Here is a 22,204-nt window from a genome sequence, read left to right on the forward strand (position 1 = left end):
GCAAGGTAAATGTATATATGGCACAGACCTCCTCAAAGACGCACAGACCCACCCACACACACATGCACACATGCATGCACGCATGCATGCACGCACATACACAGAGTTGTTGTTGAATCAACCCAGGCCTTAGAGACCATTTAAAGACCACAAGGTTGAAACTGTGCAATAACACCAATTAAATATCACATGGGTCAGTGCCTTTTGCTAAATCAGCTGTATTCTGATTCAATTGTTTATTTGAAGAGATTGTCATTTTGTTTCCTTTAATACAGATGCCCAGTTGCCCTATAATGATGTGACTTAATTGCACCTTTCATTGTTAATTCCCAGTAGGCCTAAATATTCCCATAACATACAAACACATCATTTGATATTTAATAGTAATATCATAGTAATTTATTAGTATAGACCTATAGATAGATGCATAGATTTATTTCACAATGAAAAGGAGTGTCCATGAAAGTGTTGATGACATTGTTACAGTACCTACACTGCAGTATGCATTATAGAGTAAAATAGTCTTTGCCCGAGTGCTTTTCTTGCACTGTTTAACCTACCATATAGTTGGGAGCAATAAAAGGCAGTATGGGAGGGTTGAGCAACATGAGAGCTTAGAGTTTAGCCAGCAGTTGAAACCATGCTTTTAAGAGATCTAGAGGTCCATTGGCAGGCACATTCACATTGGTTGGAAGAGTTATGAAACCTTCATGCAATAGAAAGAATATTGTTTTCAAGCCTTTTGACAATGAAAATAACACACAAAGCAGCTTTTAACCCTTTGAAACCAGAGGCCTTCAAAAATAATAGCTAAAGGTTACATTGGCCAATTTTAAACCTATACCTAATTTGCCTCCTAGTCTCTTACATACTAGTACTTCGACCCAAAGAGAATGAAAAGGTACAATTTGTTTGGTCTATTATCGGTCTAAAATCACCAAACTTTAAGTCTTAAGGGAGCAGGGAGGATAATCTTTTCACCAACTTGATTTATGATAGATAATAGATAATATGTTTGCATCACTGACTGAATTTGTGATCATCATAGAAGTTCTGCTTCTATTTCTTGGTGGCACCGCGACCCATGATGGACTTCTTAGTGTTTCTCTCAGGCTTCAAAAGCATTATATAACACTTTGGTCCAAACAGCGCCACCAAAAGACCAAAACTAGATGCTAAAATAGCAAATACCTCCACTACATCCGCATATTTGCCTGGAGAGCTGATATATGCTGGGATGAAGGCTATCCACACGGCACAGAAGATCAGCATGCTGAAAGTGATGAACTTGGCTTCATTGAAGTTGTCTGGAAGATTCCTTGCCATGAATGCTAGGACGAAGCTGAGGAGTGCCAGTAAACCAATATAGCCTAGTAACACTGCAAAACCAACTGTTGATCCCACTTTACACTCATAGACGATCTTATCATTGTGGTATTGTGTGTTTTTATAAGGGGTTGGTGAGGCAGACACAAGCCAGGCTGTGCAGATTATTGCCTGGATGGAAGTAAGTACCATAACTATTCCTCTCTGTTGCATGGCACCGAAAAACTTCATAATGGCTGCACCCCCAGGCTTGGTGGCCTTGAACACGGCCAACACCACCATAGTTTTTACCAGGATACATGAGACACACAGCACAAAGCTGATCCCAAATACGGCATGCCTCAGCTGACAAGTCCATAGTCTGGGGCGGCCAATGAACAGAAGTGAGCACAAGAAACATAGTTTGAGGGACAGCAAAAGTTGGAAGCTGAGTTCTGAGTTGTTGGCACGTACCATCGGTGTGTCTCGATGATAGATGAAGATTCCCATGACAATGGCACAGATAAGTGTGCCTAGCAATGAGATGGTTGTCAAGGATATACCCAGGTCCTCGTGGTAGGACAGGAACTCCCTGCTCTTAGGGACACACTGGTCATGCTGGGGATTGGACCAGAAATCCTCTGGACAACTGATGCATTCTGTGGAGTCTAACAACAACAGCAAGACAGATTAACAAGTATGTGGTGTCCTAGCTCTGGTCCATAGAGATAGGAGATCTCCTTAACGCTATGGTACTTTCAACTTCCTGCGCACGCATGAAAGGCTGCACTGCCTGTCAACTGCTGCATAAATAAAAAGAACACTTTCACTACGCACCAATACAAAGACGGTTTTGTGGAGTCGAAAGCCTGCTTCCCCTAGTGGACGCACTCTGAGCCTCCCACCACATGTATAAAATGCACTTTTTGGCCAGAAAAGAAAATATTTCACCAGCAAGACAAGATTTGTAGAGGGCGCAGTGAAGAAATTAAACATATTTTTTCTTCCTGTGAAATATATACACAGACACTAGAGAGTGTAGCCTTTCATGCGTGCGCATAGAAGTTGAAAGTACCATAGCGTTAAGGAGACGTACTCCTAACGCTATGGACTAGAGCTAGTATCATCCTAACCTACATTGCTTCATCCTACTATCCTCCTTCTACAATCCTATATCAGTGGCGTATCTACAATAAGGCAAATCCATCCAAATCCATTTCTGCCTGGCCAAAATCCATACACACTGTGGACAAAAACAAGACCTGAGAACTATTAGGGGGCAGCGGACAGGCCATTGCGGTAGAGCGCGACCCTCAATCACCCATTTGAATGCAAATGAATGCCTTTCAGCCTTTGTATCCTACTGTCTGGCAGGTATATCTCTTTGAAAACCTTTAGTGCTACTGATTGTGCGCGAGGGGACGACAATTAACACATCTTGCCTGCCCAAAATGTAATTCTTGCCTGCCCAAAATGTAATTCTTGCCTGCCCAAAATGTAATTCCTGGAAACACCGCTGTCCTATATCCTACTTGTAACCTGTTGCTCTGCTGTGGGTGGAAATGCCCGCCTCCATTTTTCTCCTCAATGGATTGACCAATCGATCTGCAATTGCACACAGGCTTTGACCATCATATGCGCGGAGTGAAGAAGACAATTATACACCTTTCCCAAATGTAAACTGTTTATTAGCATTTCTCTCACTCCACTAAAATCACTTTCAGCTAAGATAGGGGTGAGAATCATCAATGAATCTATACCGTATGCCATACGTGGCACACTCCCGTTGCGTATTGGACGTTGTTTGTATTTTTGTTGTTGTTGCTGTTGTTGAGAAACAGGAAGACAACCACAAGCAACTATTCACCATTGGAATCTGTTTTAGTAAGCAATAAGCATGTGTCGCATACAGGTACAGTATATACTAACTAACTATGCAGCCCATTGGGGTATAAACATGAGCCACGTGTGTAAAAGTTACCGAAGCAGCGTTCATTCAAATTCTAGCAAAGCCTCCTTTATGATGAATTCCTGTTCTGTTCTTTGACTATATAGAAGTGTCTATTTGTACGTCTCTAAATGTTTTGATGAATTGAACATGGTGGACCCTCTTGTAAACAAGTGTAATGCTTAATTGTATTGAGTTTGTGCTTGAAATGTACTGTAATTCTGATATTTCAATCAATCAATCAGTCAGACAAAATATTCAAACAGTGTGCAGTGCGATAAAGTCTGCACGTAGTTTGGGTGCGAACAACCCCGGGTATGGGGTATGGACTTGTAATGTACACCAACCTGTCTCATTGCTGATCTCTCCATCAGAACAAGCAATGCAGTCAAAGCAGCAGACAGGTTCCCCTTTCCTTCTGGCCACACGGGTTCCAGGGGAACAGCTCTCACTGCACACTGAACGAGGAGGCTGCGGAGGAAAGGAACAATGATCGATTTCAGTCTGAACTAAATTGCATTCACACTAGCATGAGGTCAACACGAGTAATTTTAGAAAGCTGACATGACCTTTCGGGAGTCAAAGTTCCAGAAAATTCTGTCTTCATCCAGGATGAGTTCTTCTCTGGAGGCTGACTTCTTGATCACACCTACGTTGTGAAACTTTGTGCTTCCGTCAGGGAGCCACACCCAGTTCATGACATCATAGATTGGTGAAGCGTCACCAGTCTCATCAAATGATACACTGTCACCAAATGATGTGGTGAAGTTGACCTTTTCCAGGTAATACACAAGCTAAAATGATGATGAGCAAAATCATAGAGAGAGACCAAATAAAAAATATACTGTATGCAGTATACACTATTTACATTGACAGGAACTGCTGTATTAACTACACCTTTGCAGTATTTACTGTATAGTACAACATTTATAGTGTGCATGCGTGCATGTGGTGAGGGCACAACTTTCTAGGCATTTAAAGTGGGTCATAAAAAATCTCCAGCTCTTTAGGACAAATGTGGACATTTTATTTAGGTATTTATTTTTTATTTTATTACCTTTATTAATTGCCGGAATGTGTATTTGCCTTCTATGTAATGATTTCTTCTCCGATTCAGATAAATTACGTACCGATTTAAGAAATCAAAACTACAAACATTAACAGGCAAACTGTGAATGAATGTCCTACCTGCCATGGCTCTATTGTTTGCAAACTGGCACATCTGTGCCCAGTGAAAGGCCCTCTTCCTGGCACACACTGCAACATGTCATGGAGGGCATGGGCCAGAGCATACACAGCCTTGTGCGCATTATAATCTGCTCTGAGGTCAGACACATCCAACAGTCTAGTTTCTGCTGTTCCTAGGTCCTCTTGTCCAGTGCATACCCTTCCACCAGCGTCCACCCACTCTGATGGAAGGGGTGCAAATTTGCACTGAAATGTGTGCTCCCAAAACTGCCTCACCTGAAGAAACAACAACGAAATACATATTAATCGCAGATCTGAAGTCGTTAATAAATTGCAACTTATTTACAACATTAAACAAAAGACTCACTATGCTATCTTCGTGGCTGTTGTCAGGATGTACTTTTAACAAGAAGTCCTTGAAACCTGGTATCTCTCCACGCCGAATGGCAAAACCCAGGGTGCCTCTCAGGTATGGCATGTAGTGAGGAGACTGGAGATTGAAGTCGTTCCACCAAGCCGCGGTGGCAGGTAACATCCACTGGAGACCTGTCACATTCTGCTTTACCACCTATTCATTGTGTTAAAAAATAAATATATATTTAATTTACACACACCGCTCCGGCAGGCCCCATCCGTGGCCCCCGGCCTCGAGTAGAAAAAAGACCCCTGAAGCCGGGGCGCCCTGCTCCGGCCCCAGGATCCCCGTCGGTTTGGCGGTTTAGCTTTGCCCTGGCCTATACTGACTGAGATACTGCATGTATATTTTTTATTTTCATGAGCTATATGCCGTAATCATCAAGATTAAAAAATATATATTTTTATGTGCAATGAATCAAGAATATATTTCACTTTTTGAATTATGTTAAGGGAAAAGTGAACCATTCCAGTGATTCCACGGTATTCACGTTTTGGGAGATGTAGTTGAATTGCAACTTCATGTATGAAGGGACTTTACTTTACTACTTTAAAGGACAACTTTGTTTTTGTTTTTCAACCAGGTTCATGTTTTAGGCTGTTTATATTAGATAGTAGTAAAATATGAGTCTTATGTTTTTCATTTGCTGCTTTCTTTCGTTTTAACAACTTTAGCTATTTTTGACAGGGTGGCTAAATGTCTTTAGCCATTTTTTGCAAACTTTGCCGCCATTGCTTTAATATTATTTACTATAGTAATACTCTAGTAGGACAATAGTAAATCGCCATATATACATATATACAATAAAGAAATTGCTGTGATATTTTGTAAAATAATAAGAAGTATAATAATAAATAAATAAATAACACTCTAAATAACACTAATAACAACCTAAAACATGAACCTTGGTTTAAAAAAACAAAAACAAAGTTGTTCTTTAAATAAATTAAAATTAACATGTCCTCCTCCATGACATTAGCCATATAGATCAAATATGCAAATGCTATGACCACGCGAGCTGTGGATGTCTTCATCGCAGTGACAATCCTCTGAAGTTTGGCCAAGTCATTGTTCCAGGGCAGAGCTTCTGAATAAGCCACACAACCCAGACCAGACTTGTCCAGGTCAGACTGGAATAATAGGGCAGCATCGCGGCCAGATTCATCATCACTAAACAGCACGCCTACCCAAGTCCACTCAAACCGCCTCATAATCTGGAGCATAGCTCGCACCTGAAAACAATGGAGGGATTAACACAAGGGTTATATTAGTGAGATAGTGAGAAGCCATGAGGACAAGAAATTGGCCTTCCCATGCAGCCTTTCAGTTAAGTGAACTCTTTCTGTATGCCAGGAAATCATACTGTAGGCTACCTTGGCCACATTTTCTAGAGATATCTCTAGACAGTAGGCCTACCGCAAACCTAATGCCCATTCAGGCTAATATGCTGCTTCGCAGGTTCAGTAAGTGTTCAGGTCCTGTCAAGTGTGCACTTTTAAATTCTGCATTCTGCAGCTGCCATCTATACAGCTTCTGTGTTGCACATACAAGAAAGGTAGCATGCAGAGGCTTGATGCCCTGAGGTTTCCACTTAAGGTCCTAGATGGCATAGTGCCATGTGTGTGTGTGTGTGTGATATTGATGATTTGTATATACTTTACGGTCCCCCTGTGTGTCTGGAATAAAGTTTGAATTGAATTATAAAATAACAAAAATAACAATATTTGTACAGACATAGCAAAAGGCATGCCTTATTTGAAAAAGGCATACCTTACTTGAACAGAGGCAAGACTTTTTTTTTCTTTTCAGAAAAGCACCCACCCAGCAGCCTTTACAAATGGCTTGGACAGATTGCGGTAATACAATTAATTTCAACATAGAGGAAATTATTTGGCAGATATTTATCTAAAATTCATAATGCGAATAGTGTTGCACTAAAACAAAACGTGAAACTCATCCCCAACACGGTTGTCGTTACATAAATTGCATAACCTCTGACTTCTTTCCAATCTTTTATCAGGGAGTGAAGAAGACAATTATACACCTTTCCCAAAGGTAAACTGTTTATTAGCATTTCTCTCACTCCACTAAAATCACTTTCAGCTAAGATAGTGGTGAGAATCATCAATGAATCTACCAGTAACCTTTTGGAATGCGCTTATTTTAATGATCAATCAATCGTCAAGTGTGTGGAACATGAACTGAGTGTGAGATACCAACACATGTATGTGTGTCGAAGTTAGTTACCTGGAAGGCATTGCTTGGTATTGTTCTAAAGAAGGATGGAAACTGAGTCAGGTCACTCAGACAGGAGCAACCAGCATAGTAACTTACCTGGAAAAGGCACACAACATCTGTTCTGTAATATACTAGAATTTCGCCGCCCTTCGGGCGGCTCATCCTAGTTCCGTTGCAGCGCAATGGGAAGAAGGAAATTGCGAGATTTGACAGACTCCACTTCATGTTTCAGCTGTGTTTTTAAACCCAGTATTGTGCCCTTCACATGTAGTAACGGATGGGTATTATTATTATTTGTTGTATTTTATTTTCACATCAAAGCAAATTAAATTAAATTAAAATAAGCACACATGAAACTGCTTTTTACTGTTTTTGTTTACTTACAATAAGTTACTGTTTTTGGAAACCAAAAGATGTTGAGAATGGAGCAGAACATACTGTAGTATATTTTTGTGGGGACCTTGACTGCATTATAGTAGGCCTACAATCTTTTGGATTGCAGTGACCCCACATTGTTTCTTCGGGAACAATATTTGTAGTTACAATGAGGGCTACATGAGCCGAAGGGAGAGAAACACGTCGCCTCTCTCCAGTCCGTGCGTATGGTGCTGCTGGTGGCTGAATAACAACGGATCGCATCGCTGACTGACATAAACGCACAGTTACAAATCAGAGGCACTTCAATAAGAAAACTCAACTAATAACGCTTGTGTGTGTTAATCTGCCCGATGCTGACGTTAGTATATAATGTTTAGATTGTTTTCCTCTTGTACATGCGTTTGTGGGCACAGTGGCAGGGGGTGAAAAGGCGATTTGTCCCATGGTGTGCACTGCGCTACTGTGCAGTGTAAAACATGCTGAAATCAAACTACACACACACACACACACACACACACACACACACACACACACACACACACACACACAGTCACTCAGTCACAAATCCTCCACAGTGTGATTACGTGTCTGCAGTGACACTGATGCGAGGTTACAATGAGTCCGTGGTGTGGTGAGACTGGGAAAGGAATAATGCGCGGAAGAGCTTGGCATCCGACTGCGCGCGTTGTGGCGATGAGATGGGCGCGTTCGGAAATACCGCACCGAAGCACACTCGCCTATTAGTTTGCATTGCATTTGCACAGTGCGCTCAGTGCGATATTTCCGAACGTGGGCGTTGTGTGTGTGTGGGTGTGTGTGTGTGGCTGGCTGGCCTGTGTTTTGCTGCGTGGGGATCGCCATGTGAGGGGGCTAGCCAATAAGGGCCCTGTGTTGCATGTGGAGAATTGTGTAGGTTAGTGTGTGTGGTGTAGCCGAACGGGGTGGTGAGAACATGAGGGGGATGTAGCACAGCAATCGGTGACCCCTACAGCTGTGTTGCTCCCAACATGCAGTGCAAATGCGTGTTGTAGCAACCGTAGCCAATGGGAAAACAGGATGCAGTGTTGCCAGGTCCGCGAATTGTAAGCGAGTTGTAAGTAGCGTGTTGAATGGCATTTTTTCTGGGCTTGTTTTCATAGACCTGGCAACAAATTAGGCGGGGGTGTCGGTGCTTGTGGCGTGTTTGTGTTTGTGTTTATTTACTCATTGTTTGTGAGTCTGGACGGGAGGCGGCTTTAGTGGCAGTGCAATGACAATTTTTACGCGGGTGGTGTTGAGTGTGGGCGTGCTGCGCGACATGAGGAGATAGCCGTGGATCGACGCGGAGGGTAAGTCTGTGACGTGTTAGTGTGTTTAGTGGGTTGTTGCAGTGTGTGTTGCAGTGTGTCAGTGACGTAGTAGCTGGTGCCTTTTGTTCCTGGGTTGCGCACAGCTTTTTGGGCACACCTTTTCAATTGTATAATAGATACTATATCTACATTATTATTATTATTATTATTATTATTATTATTATTATTATTATTATTATTATTATTATTATAATCATTATTATTGAGCATGTGAGCTCAATTATTATTATTATTATTATTATTATTATCATTATTATTGAGCATGTGAGCTCAGCGGGAAGTGTAATCCTATTATTTGGATGGAATGTGTGTATATATATGTGTGTGTCTTAGTTTCAAATAGTAAAATACCACATTATTTATCAGATTGTGTAAATAGCTAAATCACCAAAATGAAGCATACCGGTATACGAAATAGGTGGCAGCAAAATGGGATTCAAGTGAGAGACTTACCATGGGCACTCTGTACAAACCTAACATTCTAGAGATGGCAATAGAACTTTTTGAGTCAGAAGGACCCACAATTCCCAGCACTGGAGGGGACCCGACACAGCTCTCATGCAGCGTAAACTGCTCCTCTCTCCCACTGATCAATGACAGTGTTGCACGGAATGTAACTCCAAGCGTGATGCAGCTGTCATAGATACTGTATCCCAGAGTCACATTGGGTAGGAGGCTGGGTTTTCTGTTGATCTCGTCAATAGCAAAAGCCATTATCTGGGCCAGTCTGAACCCTTCAGTAATAAAACTAACAGACACAATTTCACTGTAACCTTGAATATCGTGTCGGGCAGATACAAATTGTGTCTATACAAATTGTTAGTGGTGGAAAAAATACAAAAATGTACTTAGGTAAAAGTAACAATAACTGCAGTGTAGAAATACAAATAAAAGTCAAAATGTGTTGGTCATCTGTCTTGCTTTATGAAATCAAATATTTTCTACTTGAACTGAACAGAGCTGCCTTGGACATTTTCACTCCCTTATTTTTCCCCCACTGTGATGCCAACAAAGGAACTGAACTTAGAACTCTTGTCCTGAAGGTCTGTGTTCTCTTGCTTGCCTTTTTGTATTTCTGATACTCACCCATAGCAAGTAGGCTCCTGTTGCTTGGAGGTAAAAGACAGATCGGGGAAGACGGAGGAGAAGTGGAATGGAAACAAGCCACCCAGAACGATGTCACCGGCCTTGTAAAATCTGTTGAGGTCTGAGATCTGTAACTCACATGAAGAGGAAGGCAAGGAAGACAAAGGAGAGAAGGACAAGAACAATATCATGGTCAAGTACATGTACGAAAGCAGGTGCATGTCTAGAGACGCCCTCATGACTGTCCTCCTCTGTCACAACATCACCCACCCGACTCTAAATCCATTGTCCAGTTGCTAAGTTTTATACACAGAGCTGTGCCATCCCCTGTGCCACCTTGTGCCACTACGTAATCTTTCACAACACCCACTGTACGGAATGCAACTCCAACTCCATAGATACAATTCAATTTCAATTCAAATTCAAATGAGCTTTATTGGCATGAGAAAACATACGTTTACATTGCCAAAGCAAGTGTCAAAATACAATAAAAACTGTTGAAAATGGGGAAAGTATATACAGAGCTATGTCACATTGCATCGTTATACATGTTATACAGGGTATAAAGCATTTTTTAAACAAATAGCAGCATTTTTTAAAATAGTATACAAAAATCAGATTTAAGATGTGTTTAAAGGTCGCAGCTCTGTTTACATGTGCAGTAGGTCTACTTGGTACAGACAGTAGTCCTTAGGGTGGTTGTATTCCATTAGCTAACAGTTCACAAATCTTGCTGCTGTGTTTGCACATTGTTGTATTTCTCTACTCTAAGTATGGCATTTTTGTCTCCACCAGGCCGAAGGCATGGGGAGAGAGTATGTTTTGCACTCCGTCCGTGTGTCCGTCCTTTTGTCCGTCCGTCCGTCCGTCCGTCCGTCCGTCCGTCCTTCCGTCCATCCGTTATCAGCTAATCTCCGGCACCGTTGGCCCGATCCATGCCAAACTGTGCACACACACTCCCTGGATGCCAACGACGAACCTCTGCCCCAATTATTCCTCAACTGCCTGTTATAGCGCCACCATGAGGCCGATTTAGGCAAAACACATTTCTGTAGATAACTCGTACACATTTTATCCATACATCACACAATTCGGTATACACCATCTCCATAGTCATGTGATCAACACGGATCTGCACAATTTCCCATCTTCCATTCTGATTGGCTAAGATTGGCTTCCAAAGCTCACATGATTGGTCCGTTTCGAACAAAATACCACAAATCACAAACACAGTGTCCAATTTCCATGAAATTATACACACACATTTCCACTAGGCCGAGGACGACATGCCACTATTTTCCCCCCAAATCAGCCTCACGGTGGCGCTATAACAGGCTAATTCCTGTTTTTACCTATAACGGCATCGATCTGTATACAATTTATGTATGCGCACTCCCTAGAGGCCATGGAAAAACATTTTCCCTGCATCCCTCCACATCTGACGGTTATAGCGCCACCATGAGGCCGATTTCTGCAAAACACATTGTTTATGTTAGCACAGATTTCATCCAAATCTCACGCAAATTGGTACACATGATCTCTGTAGTCATGTGATCAAGACGAGCCTGTTGGATTTCTCAGATTCTACACTGATTAGCTAAGATTGCCTTCCAAAGTTTGCAGGAGTAGCCCATTTTGTACAAAATGCTGCACATGTCCTGCTCATCCAGAATTCTATCCTCAGAGATGCTATGAGTGATCTGGCTCTGCATTTCCTCAACAAAATGAAGAAAATTGTTGCAAGAAACAAACAAACAAACAAACAAACAAACAAAAAAACATGTTTATATTACTCCTAAACATTTTGCCAAACATCACACACACTCCTAACCTCCTGGTGGAGACCTGTGCCCAGAAGGGCACTTTTTCTAGTTTTGTCATAGTTTCAAACTCACTTTGGGTGTGTGTAATCTGTGGGAAGTATGTGTCTCAGTATTGTATCCCAGATTCCCAGAGTCACATTGGGTAGTAAACTGGGGTTTCTGTTGATCTCATTAGTGGCAAAAGCCATTATCTGAGCCAGTCTGACCAAGGAAATTCCTGTTGTTTAATTTCATACAATATATCGATATATCGTGATAGTATCGTTATCGAGGGCCTAATATCGCGATAAATATCGTATCGTTAGGAACCCATATCGTCCCACCCCTAATGACCGATATCCGATCTCTGATTATTTGCAGTATACCAGTATATCAGATACCAGTATATCAGATTATTATATTATATCTATTTATATTGAACTCATTGCTGAATTTTTGTATTGCTGGTGAAAGTAGATGGTAAGCCCCCACCAGTACAAAGCCAATGGCTTTATTATTTGGTGTATGGTTTGTTGCACATCCCTGTATGTATTATGACACTGTACAAATACAAACCTAGCTACAGTAGTTGGCACATCTGTGTGCTTGCATGTTAATTAATGTTAGCATGTTTTGAAGGGTCTGGGTTAGAATTAATTAATTATCTTCCAACAGTGCAATAGATATTTCATCACCCCTGGGCCAGATGTCCCCACACACACGCGCACGCACGCACACGCACGCACGCACACACACACACACACACACACACACACACACACACACACACACGCTTGCCCAGCTGACGTTTAATTTGTACCCACCTGGGTATAGTCTGTTGTTGTCAGACGATCAGAGATGTCTGCCTACCGATATGTCGAGGTGGGATGACCTTTTACGCAGAGCCTGGTAGTCAATGGTCACTGAGGGGACGCTTGTTTTACAGGCGACCGGATTAAGGTTGGTGAGAGGTACGTTAAAACGACCGGATTATGGTTGGTGAGGGGTCCGTTAAAACGACCGGATTAAGGTTGGTGAGGGGTCCGTTAAAACGACCGGATTAAGGTTGGTGAGGGGTCCGTTAAAACGACCGGATTAAGGTTGGTGAGGGGTCCGTTAAAACGACCGGATTAAGGTTGGTGAGGGATGCGCTGCTCCGTGCTTGCGGTTATGGTTAGGTTAGGGTTTGAGGTAGGTAGTAGCCGGCGCTGTAAAACAAGCGTCCCATCAGCGCCCATCGAAACCAAGGCTCTGCATAAAAGGTAGTCCCACGTCTGGACACTACCAGTGGTGTAAAACAGTGGTTCCCAAACGTTTTCATGTCAAGGAGCCCCAAATTGACACTAATTATCCTGCAGAACTACCTATCAGTGGAGTGTTGGCTGGGAGGATGGGAGGAGGAGTATAGGACTAAGGCCCTATACGTCAAAACACTTTGTTTGAAATAGACACTCATGCTTTCCAAGGTGTTATTTGGGGTCCTAAGGATGAATACAAAATGAATATCAACATCTTAAAACCAAAATGTTGAATTGTGCATGGTGTAAAAAGTACTAATTTAAGTACCAATATGAACTGTAGAAATACACTCTTACAAGTAAAAGTCTGAGATTCAAAATGTAGGCTACTTGAGTAAAAATACAAAAGTATTGGCATCAGAATGTACTAAAAAGTTACTTTAAAAGTAAAAGTACTCATTATGCAGAATGTCCCATTTCAAATTTTCAAACATCTGACCTCAAACCTCAAACCCTTAGATCTCCATATATGGAGCTGACCTGTTCTGACGGCATGCTAAATGAATCTGTATTACCAACATGGATAACACTGAATATCATTTGGTCAGACTCATCTTTTTCAGTAAAAGGAAAACACCTGTGGAATGGGAACATATTTAATGAAAAGGTTTAAATACTAGTTGAAATCAATGTCACTGCTTTCATGACTCTAATTTGGGAATTAGATGCTTTTGTAAATTCATTGTTTCTTATTAGGTAGATATTTGTATATAAAGGTCTAACCAGGGACTGTCACTGGGGGTCGCAAATTAGCCTTGTTTTTTTTTTTATAACTTGGTACATCTGTTTTCTACAACATAGAAATAATAATTAAATAAACATCTGAGATTGACTAACCTTACATATATGAACAATAAAACATCCCTCCAGTAAAATAAGGATTTGAGTCTCATTATATCATATATCATTATACATACAGGCCTACATGAGTTCAATTGATTGATTGATTGATTGATTGATTGATTGATTGAAATTTGTATTCAGAGTATGCAGAATGGGTACATTGCAAACGAAAGCACGAGTCAATACAAAAACTGTTACTGTGGACGACACCATGATTAAGCATTAGGCCTACACTTGATTACAACAGGGTCCACCATTTTCAATTCATCAGGGAAAGCAGTGTGTTAGTGAAAAGAGCAAGTAGTCTCTTATGACTATTAGACATTGATCCTGTGGTGGACATGCATGTGTCATAGCAGCACAACAGTAGGCATGGGATACAGCAGGTAAGATACAGACTTTTTTGTTGTAATTTTCCTTAATTATTTTAGGTTTTCTGATCTCAATTGCACCCATACAACTTCATGCAGTGCGAAGTGATGCGTTGTATGCTTGCTTGTAGATCTGCTATTTCCACTAGTCTGCGTTCCGGGCAAACATCTAATCTTTCTTTTGGGTCTTGAGCTAAAAAGTTTGTGAACCACAGCTCTCAAGACAGATTCTGCTAACAGCAAAAACAAAGAGGTGGGGGAACATGTTTTCCCTTTCTTTTTCCGAATCAGTTAGATTGTTTAGACAGTTACTTAGGTTTAATGTTTACCTGCTAGCTGCTATTCCAGTTATTTTGTGGCAAATTTTCTCTAGCCTATAGTACCAAGTGTGCCTTTTCCATTGATAACAATAAAATACAAGTTCCAAGTGCATATCAAACACTGAAAACATTGAAAAGACAACATTGCCATCTAGTGGACTCATAACTGTTAACACGTCACTGAGTTAAACAGCATCATTCAAAATGGACAGTGACTTTCTGTCACTTTCAAAAAACAAAAAACAAAACAATAGAAAATCAGCAGACAGAGCAAAGGCGTAGTTCAGGTGCTGGGCTGTTCTCTCTATGTTGTCTCAAATTCCTCAAAATCATTGTTTGTTAGTTATTAATTTAAGAAAAAAGCATTCAATGCATGCAAGAACAAAACACAATGTTTCTGTCGGCTATTTGACAAGAAGAAAAAATATAGAAATAAAAAACAAAAAATATTACCTTACCATTATAAAATACTGTGAATACAAAAACGACTACAATTATGTAGGCCTATACGAGTTAAAATAAAACAAAGCAATCTAAAACTATATAGTCAAATATTATTTCACTGAGATTGTGTTTACAGTTTACACACTTGTTTACACACTTGTGTTTACGAAAGCCTGCGGTGACGCGAGGTTTATATGTTTACTGCTGGGCTATCGAGCACATGGCTAATTTGCATATAACTTCCGGGTTACCCACAGAAGACTGTCATTTATAATCAAATAAACTATTGTTGAGTTTCCAACACTATTATTGCATCTCATCTTTAGCCTCTAAAGTGAACAGATTAACTGTCTAGCTAGCACAAAGCGACTAGCTTTCGAATCCCCTCGGGCTGACCGCTCTGATCAGTAGGCCTACAGTTACAATACAACAATATTGCATGATGCAACACGACTACAGCGGCAGCAAACGTTAGCTCGTTGCTACACAGTACACAGAAACATGTTTCGTTATGCAGCTGTACCATATAACCGTTAATTAACTAATTGAAGACCATGCTGTTGCCAGATTGCGCTGGATATTACCGTAGGCCTACTAAATAATTCAGTTCAGTAAACTTCAGTTACCTAAGTTTCCTCATTCACTCGATCGGTGATGAATTGAACAAGGTGGACCCTCTTGTAAACAAGTGTAATGCTTAATTGTCCACTCTTTGTGCTTGAAATGTACTAGAATTCTGCAAACTGTTAATAAATATTTCAATCAATCAATCAATCAATCGGTCTCAGAGGGGGAGATAGCTGCAAGACAGTCAGCAACACATGCATTTAGGGGGGGCGGCACAACATATTTTCAGATGGGGGTCCGCGGCCAAATACATAATGTGTATGTGTGTTGCCAACATTGGGTCCTTGACATGAAAAGAAAAAACGAGCACGTCACGAGCAGCACTTTTGATGAATTGAACATGGTGGACCCTGTTGTAAACAAGTGTAATGCTTAATTGGGTCGTCCACTCACAGTTAACAGCCTTTGTATTGAGTTTGTGCTTGAAATGTACTGTAATTCTGCAAAACTGTGCAAATTTCAATCAATCAATCAAACCAATGCAGTTGCACTCGTGCTACAGGGGGCGCGTTCGGAAATACCGCACCGGAGCGCACTCGCCTATGAGTTCTGGGGGGAGGGGTTTACCCAGGCTAGGATGTGCCCCCCCCAGGTGATGAGATCAGAATCACCAGATGCAGAGCCTGTCTTTTCTAAGGCTCTGACCAGATGGGGTGATCGGGTGATCCTCCTCCGAGTAGATCGCCTGAGGTGGAAAGCGAAAGTGAAGCGAGGCTACTTGCGGTCACGTGACGTCTCTCGAGTCAAGAGTGTTCTGTAGTAGTAGTAGTACGGGCAGCGGGCAGTGTGTCCCAGACTAGAAGAAGTGATCAGGCTAAGTGATCATTGTTTTACTTAAAAAGAGAATCAGTTCTACAAGTGAGGGAACGCAACAAAATATGTATTCAGTCAAATCATTGATGAGGATTTATTTCCGCATTCTCCTGATATTGATAAGCAGCTTCTACAGTCCACACGTGGAAGGTAAGGTTACATTACACTATAATGTCGACAGGTCGACACACATTGTAACAAGCTGTTTGTTAGAATCAATGTAATTTTATTTACAGCCGAGTTACTGACATCAGCTGGCCTGGGGTTTAAACTGAGTTGGCAGAATGCACTGGACTCAGGCAACAGCCCAGCTTTAATGATCTTAAATCCCTTTATTTATAAACATTACAGAGACTTTAGTTGTCAATGTACAATACTTTTAAAACACTTGTCATGTTGCACACTTGCCTAAAATTGCTGATATTTGCACAAATTGCACTGCCCTCAAGCTCCAGCTTGTCACTCTCCAGGCTGCATGAACAGCGCCCCGGCTCGAGCGCTCAGTTTTCTGCCCCCTCAATGTCGTAACTGTAGCTCTTCGGTGCTACTGACAATTTCTGACGAGCCGAAATCATTTCGGCACTACAGCGCCGAAACAGCGGTAAAATAGGAGTATGAATCGGCCCTAACTCTGTCTTACTCTATGGCAGTAGCTCTGCAGTGCAGTGTAGCCTATAATGCTCATGTGCATTTTTCATAAAGGGGCAACTACCAAAACCAAAAAGGTGATGAAATATAATGTAAGAGAAAGCATAAAACGTCTCCACCCTCCGTCCAGAAGCACCACGCCCCCTCACCAACCCCCCCCCCCACATCCCTACCGTTTTTATTACACTCCATAGTTAGTTACAAATGAAACATATCACCGTTTGTCTGTCAAGTCACGACACGTGTGTCTAAACAACACTTTGTGGCAATATACCACACACACCGACTCAACTAACGACAGCCACAGCCCACATAATAGCATAAAGTCTGAAGAAATTTACGTTGCATTGAGTGACCTTGAACGGGATGCTGCTCCGTCCTGCGCACACATGCGCCTTTCTCTAGCTGGAAAGTCCCATGGCTGACAGCCAGCGCCATGCCGCCCCTTTAATGTGCTGTTGCATTTCACAAACTGCTGTCTGTGTCATGCACATAGCCTATTTGACACACACCAAAAAAATCACTCAAAAGGACATCATTTTGTTTTAGGCTTTGTTTCTAAACAAAACAATGGGCTGGGCTGGACAGTCATAACTTTAAGCCACTGACTAAATGCAGTGGTGGAAAAAGTACTTAAAGGTAAAAGTATCAATACTGCAATGTAGAACTACTCCGTTACAAGTAAAAGTCCAGAATTCAAAATGTACTTGAGTGAAAGTTAAAAAGAAAAGAAAAAGTATTGGCATCAAAGCCATCAAAATGTACTTAAAGTACCAAACATAGAAAGTACTCACTATGCAGAATGTCCCATTTCAAGTTTTCAAATGTATAAAAATCAAGATACATGTTTGGAGGATTTAGCAGGTGTTGGGAATTTACCTAATCAGGCCTAGGCTGGGGTTGCTATGGTGATCAATTGGCTCAACACTTTTTTTTCCTTTTAAAAAAAATAAATATATATATAAAAAAAATATATATATATATATTTTTTTTTTTGGGGGGGGGGGGGGGGGGGGCGGGCGGGAGGGGCTTATCGATTTGTCGATAATTGATTAATATTGAATTATGCTAATCGATTTTCATTTTTGACACATTTACACATCCCTAGGCTACAAGTCTACAAGCTCACAGCTCCATGATATGTAGTGGAGTAGAAGTAAAAGTACACCACTGTTTATATACACTACACTAAAGAGTTCTTTTTCTCTCTTGTCTTAAGGAGAGCATCAGGTGATCGGTTCCTCTCAGGCCATCCTGGCTAGAGCAGGGGAGGACGTGACCCTTCCATGCCACATTGAGCCATCTCAACGCGCCGACAAGATGACGGTGGATTGGTCGAGACCCGACCTGGAGCCAGTGTTCGTGCACGTCCGACAACAGGGCCGTGAGGTTTCCCACTCTCTGAACCCGCTGTACCAACAGAGGACGTCCCTGTTTGCAGAGGAGCTTCTTCGTGGTAACATCTCACTGAAGCTGTCCAGAGTGCGCCTCTCGGACGAGGGGTTGTTCAAGTGCTTCGTTCCAAACCTGTACAGCAGCAGTTTGATCCAGCTCCGAGTTGGTAAGGCTTAGTCTTCAAAGCGTTGAGTTTTTATTTTTTATGAATGTATTTATTTTTGCAAGATTTCGCAAATTTTACTTGTGAACTGTTTAACCCATTAAGATCTGAGGCCGATTTTACGACTACCTTCTAAATCAGTAGTTCTCACACTTTTTTTAAAAAGGTTCAAAAATAGGAGATGTACCAGATAGATATTTTTTGAATAGCCAGCGCAGAAATCTAAAATGACACAGATGCTTTCCTTTTTTGTAGAAGGAGAGAGAGACAGAGAGAGAGACAGAGTGAAGATGGATTGATTTTTTTATTGTGTTTATCTGTTTTTGCAGGGGTCGTGTCTCAGCCAGAGATCTTAACTAGACCAAAAGACGACGGCTTTGCTTTGACTTGTGATTCCGGGTGCTGGTATCCACAGCCTGAGGTTTCTTGGCTGGACAGTGGGGGAAACCTCCTCGCTGCTGAACCCTCAGTGACAGTCGTAGGTCCCAGCGACTGTTACTCTGTCCAGAGGAACGTGACGGTGAGGGGACCAGGGCGCGTGACCTGCAGAGTTCGCCTAGCACACATCAACCACACTGTCGAGACACACAGTGTCATCGCAGGTAACGAACGCTTCCATCGCTCACCTAGATGTCAGAATGTATCACTTCTGTCCAACAGAATGATTCGTTTATTAAAACCTTCACAAATACGAGTTGTGCTTCAACATCCTAAAACAATAGTTCATATCATTCCAGTGGGGAGAGCAACACTGCATCAAAAACCTGATATTTCCATCTAATTTGGTCTTCTCACAGTACTGCATGAAATGTTATCAGATGATGTGAAATGATACTTTTTATTGGGCAAAGTCAATCATTTCATTCAGGAACTGGTATAAAAGTCAAGGTTGAAGGTACTGTTATCGGTACTGGTATCAAAATCCTTTGAACAGTACCCAGCCCTATACATTGCAGATTATTATTAAATTAATGGTTTAGTGAAGGCAATACTTTTCAACACTCCCTCACCTTGATCTTGTTTTATCACAATTCTTTTAGGACTGCTTATTCGAGGCATTCACGTGAATTCCATGCAGGCTCCCTCACATTCTTGTTCACACTCACTACAGTCAAGTTTGCCATCACATTCTTTAACATTAGTTCAATAACATAGATCATAATAATATAGTCAGTCCAAGACCATCAGTGAATAAGGAAGTCAGGCCGGGCTGTCCAGGGTCCAGAAAAAAAGCTGTTCTTCATACGTTAAAACTATTGTTGATGGTGTCATATTTTGGCTAAACATGAATTAGAAAGGTTCTGAATAAATGTGAAGTCAGTAAAAGTGAGTCCAAATCCTAATGATAACTGGAACAGAGTTGTATGTAACTGCCATTTCCTGCTGTAATTTCAGATCATAATTTCACTCAACCCATTGGCAACGTTAATTCCACTCAACCCACCAGTGATCCTGTCATCATGATTGTCATTGTCATTGGCAGTGTCATTGTCATTGGCAATGTTTTGGCAGTCGGTTACATTGCCTATCGCCGTTGGCGTAAAAAGGCTGGTACATGTAAGTATCTTTTTAAATCATATTGAATATATATATATATATATATATATATATATATATATAGTATGTGTCTATACTTTTTAAATTACCATAACTTGCTACATTTTCAACCAATTTCTTTTTCAACCAGTTTGGTTTGTTATATACGTCAGAGATGTCAGCATACTTATATGCTTTATGACATTCATATACAAAATAACATTAAGCAGATAAGCATCCTGAATCATAGCCACGTTTGTAAGCATAAAATGACTTGTCTTTTAGTTCTACTGGATCTCTTCTATTCTACTAGTCCCTCCCTAATATTTGAGTCAAGTTTTTATTTGTTGACGACAATTGTCAATATATTTTGGGCACCTGTTCACTAAGAAGTTGAACTGAGAAGAATAGCGTGTTCCTCAACACACGTTACATGCCCCTGGGGAAAGTTGTTTGTCAAGTGAAAATAGGAAGACTGGCGACGTCAGATACTCGCCTGGTGTCTACCCCTACCCCTCAGCGATGACATGGTCCTACAGTACAGAGGGACTTGACCGTGATCAGTATCACTGCAGTTCATTGTTGTGTGTAAAGACAGCGTTCACTGAAAATAATGAAACCACTTTCTCTTTTTTTTAGCTTCTACCTTTGAACATGTTTGAGAATTGTGGGGCCCCCACTTTGAAAACATGCACATGCTTTATGAGTATTATTATAAAGACCATTTACAGAAAGTATTCATGTGGTCAATGTTGTCCTTTGTTACAGCAAATGGAGGTGAAGAGAATGGCAATGTCATGGAAAACGGTCGAATGTTAGGATAGAGGAAAGAAGAAGAAGCCATCCCACATATGCACTGATGACAACAATTAGGTCATTATTTATTTATCAGTTACAGTGTTCACTATAAATTGTCTTATGTACGATACGCGAGTTTCACCTGCACGTATTGTACAGTATCCTTCCTGAAATGGGATGGAAAAAGAAGGTAGTTTTTGCCTACCTGTGTCGTGTCTTATCGGAGGCAGTGTCCTTTAATTATCAGAAACAGTGTTTCTCATAGTAATGCCTTGCAAAAGACCAGCTATATTTAACGTTTGTCTCTTTCTTAGGTAATATTTGACTACTATACTATTTTTAATAGTATGTTGATTACTTTTGATGCGGTAGAAGTATTAGAAGGGTCCTTAAATTGTGTGCACCCTGTATACTGTACACTTAAGTTACACTGTATATATGTTTACGGTTGATTGTTGCACATGAAGCAAATCATCTGGGGACCCCCCTAGGGGTCCTGACCCACAGGTAGAACCACTACACAGTGCATGTTTTCCAAATCTTCACAAGCTATCTGTGCCATTTCACTATCATGTTCTATAGGTAAATGTAGGGAAACATTTCAGGGAAATCTTAATTTATTTATATACTAGTAACTACTAGTTCATATATAGACAACAATATTAATTGTTTTTTTTATATATATATATATATATATATATATATATATATATATATAATTATATGTAAATGACTTTAAATGAGAAGTTATGAAAGGGTATCAGAATGGAATTGCACAGTGATGACACCACGAGAGGAGGAAGTAGCTACTGTACATATTTTATAGACTGTATTTGTCTCTAAATGTATAATGTGAATGTTTCTCATTCAAAACCAGCATTAATTTCAAAACCACTGGAATACCTTTGTACTGTTATGTCACTTTTAAATACATTTTTACATTTGATGATATGTGTATTTATTTATTTGTATTTTTAAGGTTGGTATTTCCATTTGGCAAAGGAGGCTGGCAGGTTAGGAGAGGTTGACAGAGTCCAATAGTTTGTACTAGGCTACACATAACTTTAAACACTAATGTATATCCTGCATTAAACAAAAGGCCCTCTTATGAGGTTGTGAATTATTTATTTATTGACCTCTGGCTCCCTCTAGTGTCTTGTGAGTCATAGCCCAATTAGTTCAGTACTGCAAAACACAATTTCCATGCATATGGGAAGAGAATAAATTGACTACTGGATT

The 22,204-nt window shown here is 40.8% G+C and overlaps 2 protein-coding genes across 2 annotated transcripts; one reads left to right on the forward strand and one right to left on the reverse strand.

Annotated features, from left to right (window-relative positions):
• Positions 1-1,059: 1,059 nt before the first annotated feature.
• LOC306914273 (extracellular calcium-sensing receptor-like) lies at positions 1,060-9,911 on the reverse strand (the record flags this gene model as incomplete). Its single annotated transcript, XM_079491263.1, has 8 exons — positions 1,060-1,973; positions 3,601-3,724; positions 3,823-4,047; positions 4,442-4,662; positions 5,968-6,088; positions 7,104-7,190; positions 9,344-9,555; positions 9,908-9,911. The coding sequence occupies 8 exons, from the start codon at positions 9,909-9,911 to the stop codon at positions 1,060-1,062; spliced, it is 1,908 nt and encodes a 635-aa protein (XP_079347389.1).
• Positions 9,912-16,389: 6,478 nt separating this feature from the next.
• On the forward strand, positions 16,390-21,888 carry LOC306914649 (butyrophilin subfamily 3 member A1-like). Its single transcript, XM_079491796.1, has 5 exons — positions 16,390-16,575; positions 18,293-18,634; positions 18,961-19,233; positions 20,027-20,188; positions 20,936-21,888. The coding sequence occupies exons 1-5, from the start codon at positions 16,491-16,493 to the stop codon at positions 20,989-20,991; spliced, it is 918 nt and encodes a 305-aa protein (XP_079347922.1). The 5' UTR covers positions 16,390-16,490; the 3' UTR covers positions 20,992-21,888.
• Positions 21,889-22,204: the final 316 nt, after the last annotated feature.

This window comes from Electrona antarctica (genome assembly GCF_951216825.1).
Source record: "Electrona antarctica genome assembly, chromosome: 21".
Taxonomy (NCBI): Eukaryota; Metazoa; Chordata; class Actinopteri; order Myctophiformes; family Myctophidae; genus Electrona; species Electrona antarctica.

Excerpts from the sequence above, each read along its gene's own strand:
- LOC306914649 (XM_079491796.1), top strand. The coding sequence starts at position 16,491 with ATGTATTCAGTCAAATCATTGATGAGGATTTATTTCCGCATTCTCCTG. Across the intron at positions 18,635-18,960 it reads TTTGATCCAGCTCCGAGTTG|GGGTCGTGTCTCAGCCAGAG; the intron begins GTAAGGCTTAGT and ends CTGTTTTTGCAG. Across the intron at positions 20,189-20,935 it reads GCGTAAAAAGGCTGGTACAT|CAAATGGAGGTGAAGAGAAT; the intron begins GTAAGTATCTTT and ends CCTTTGTTACAG.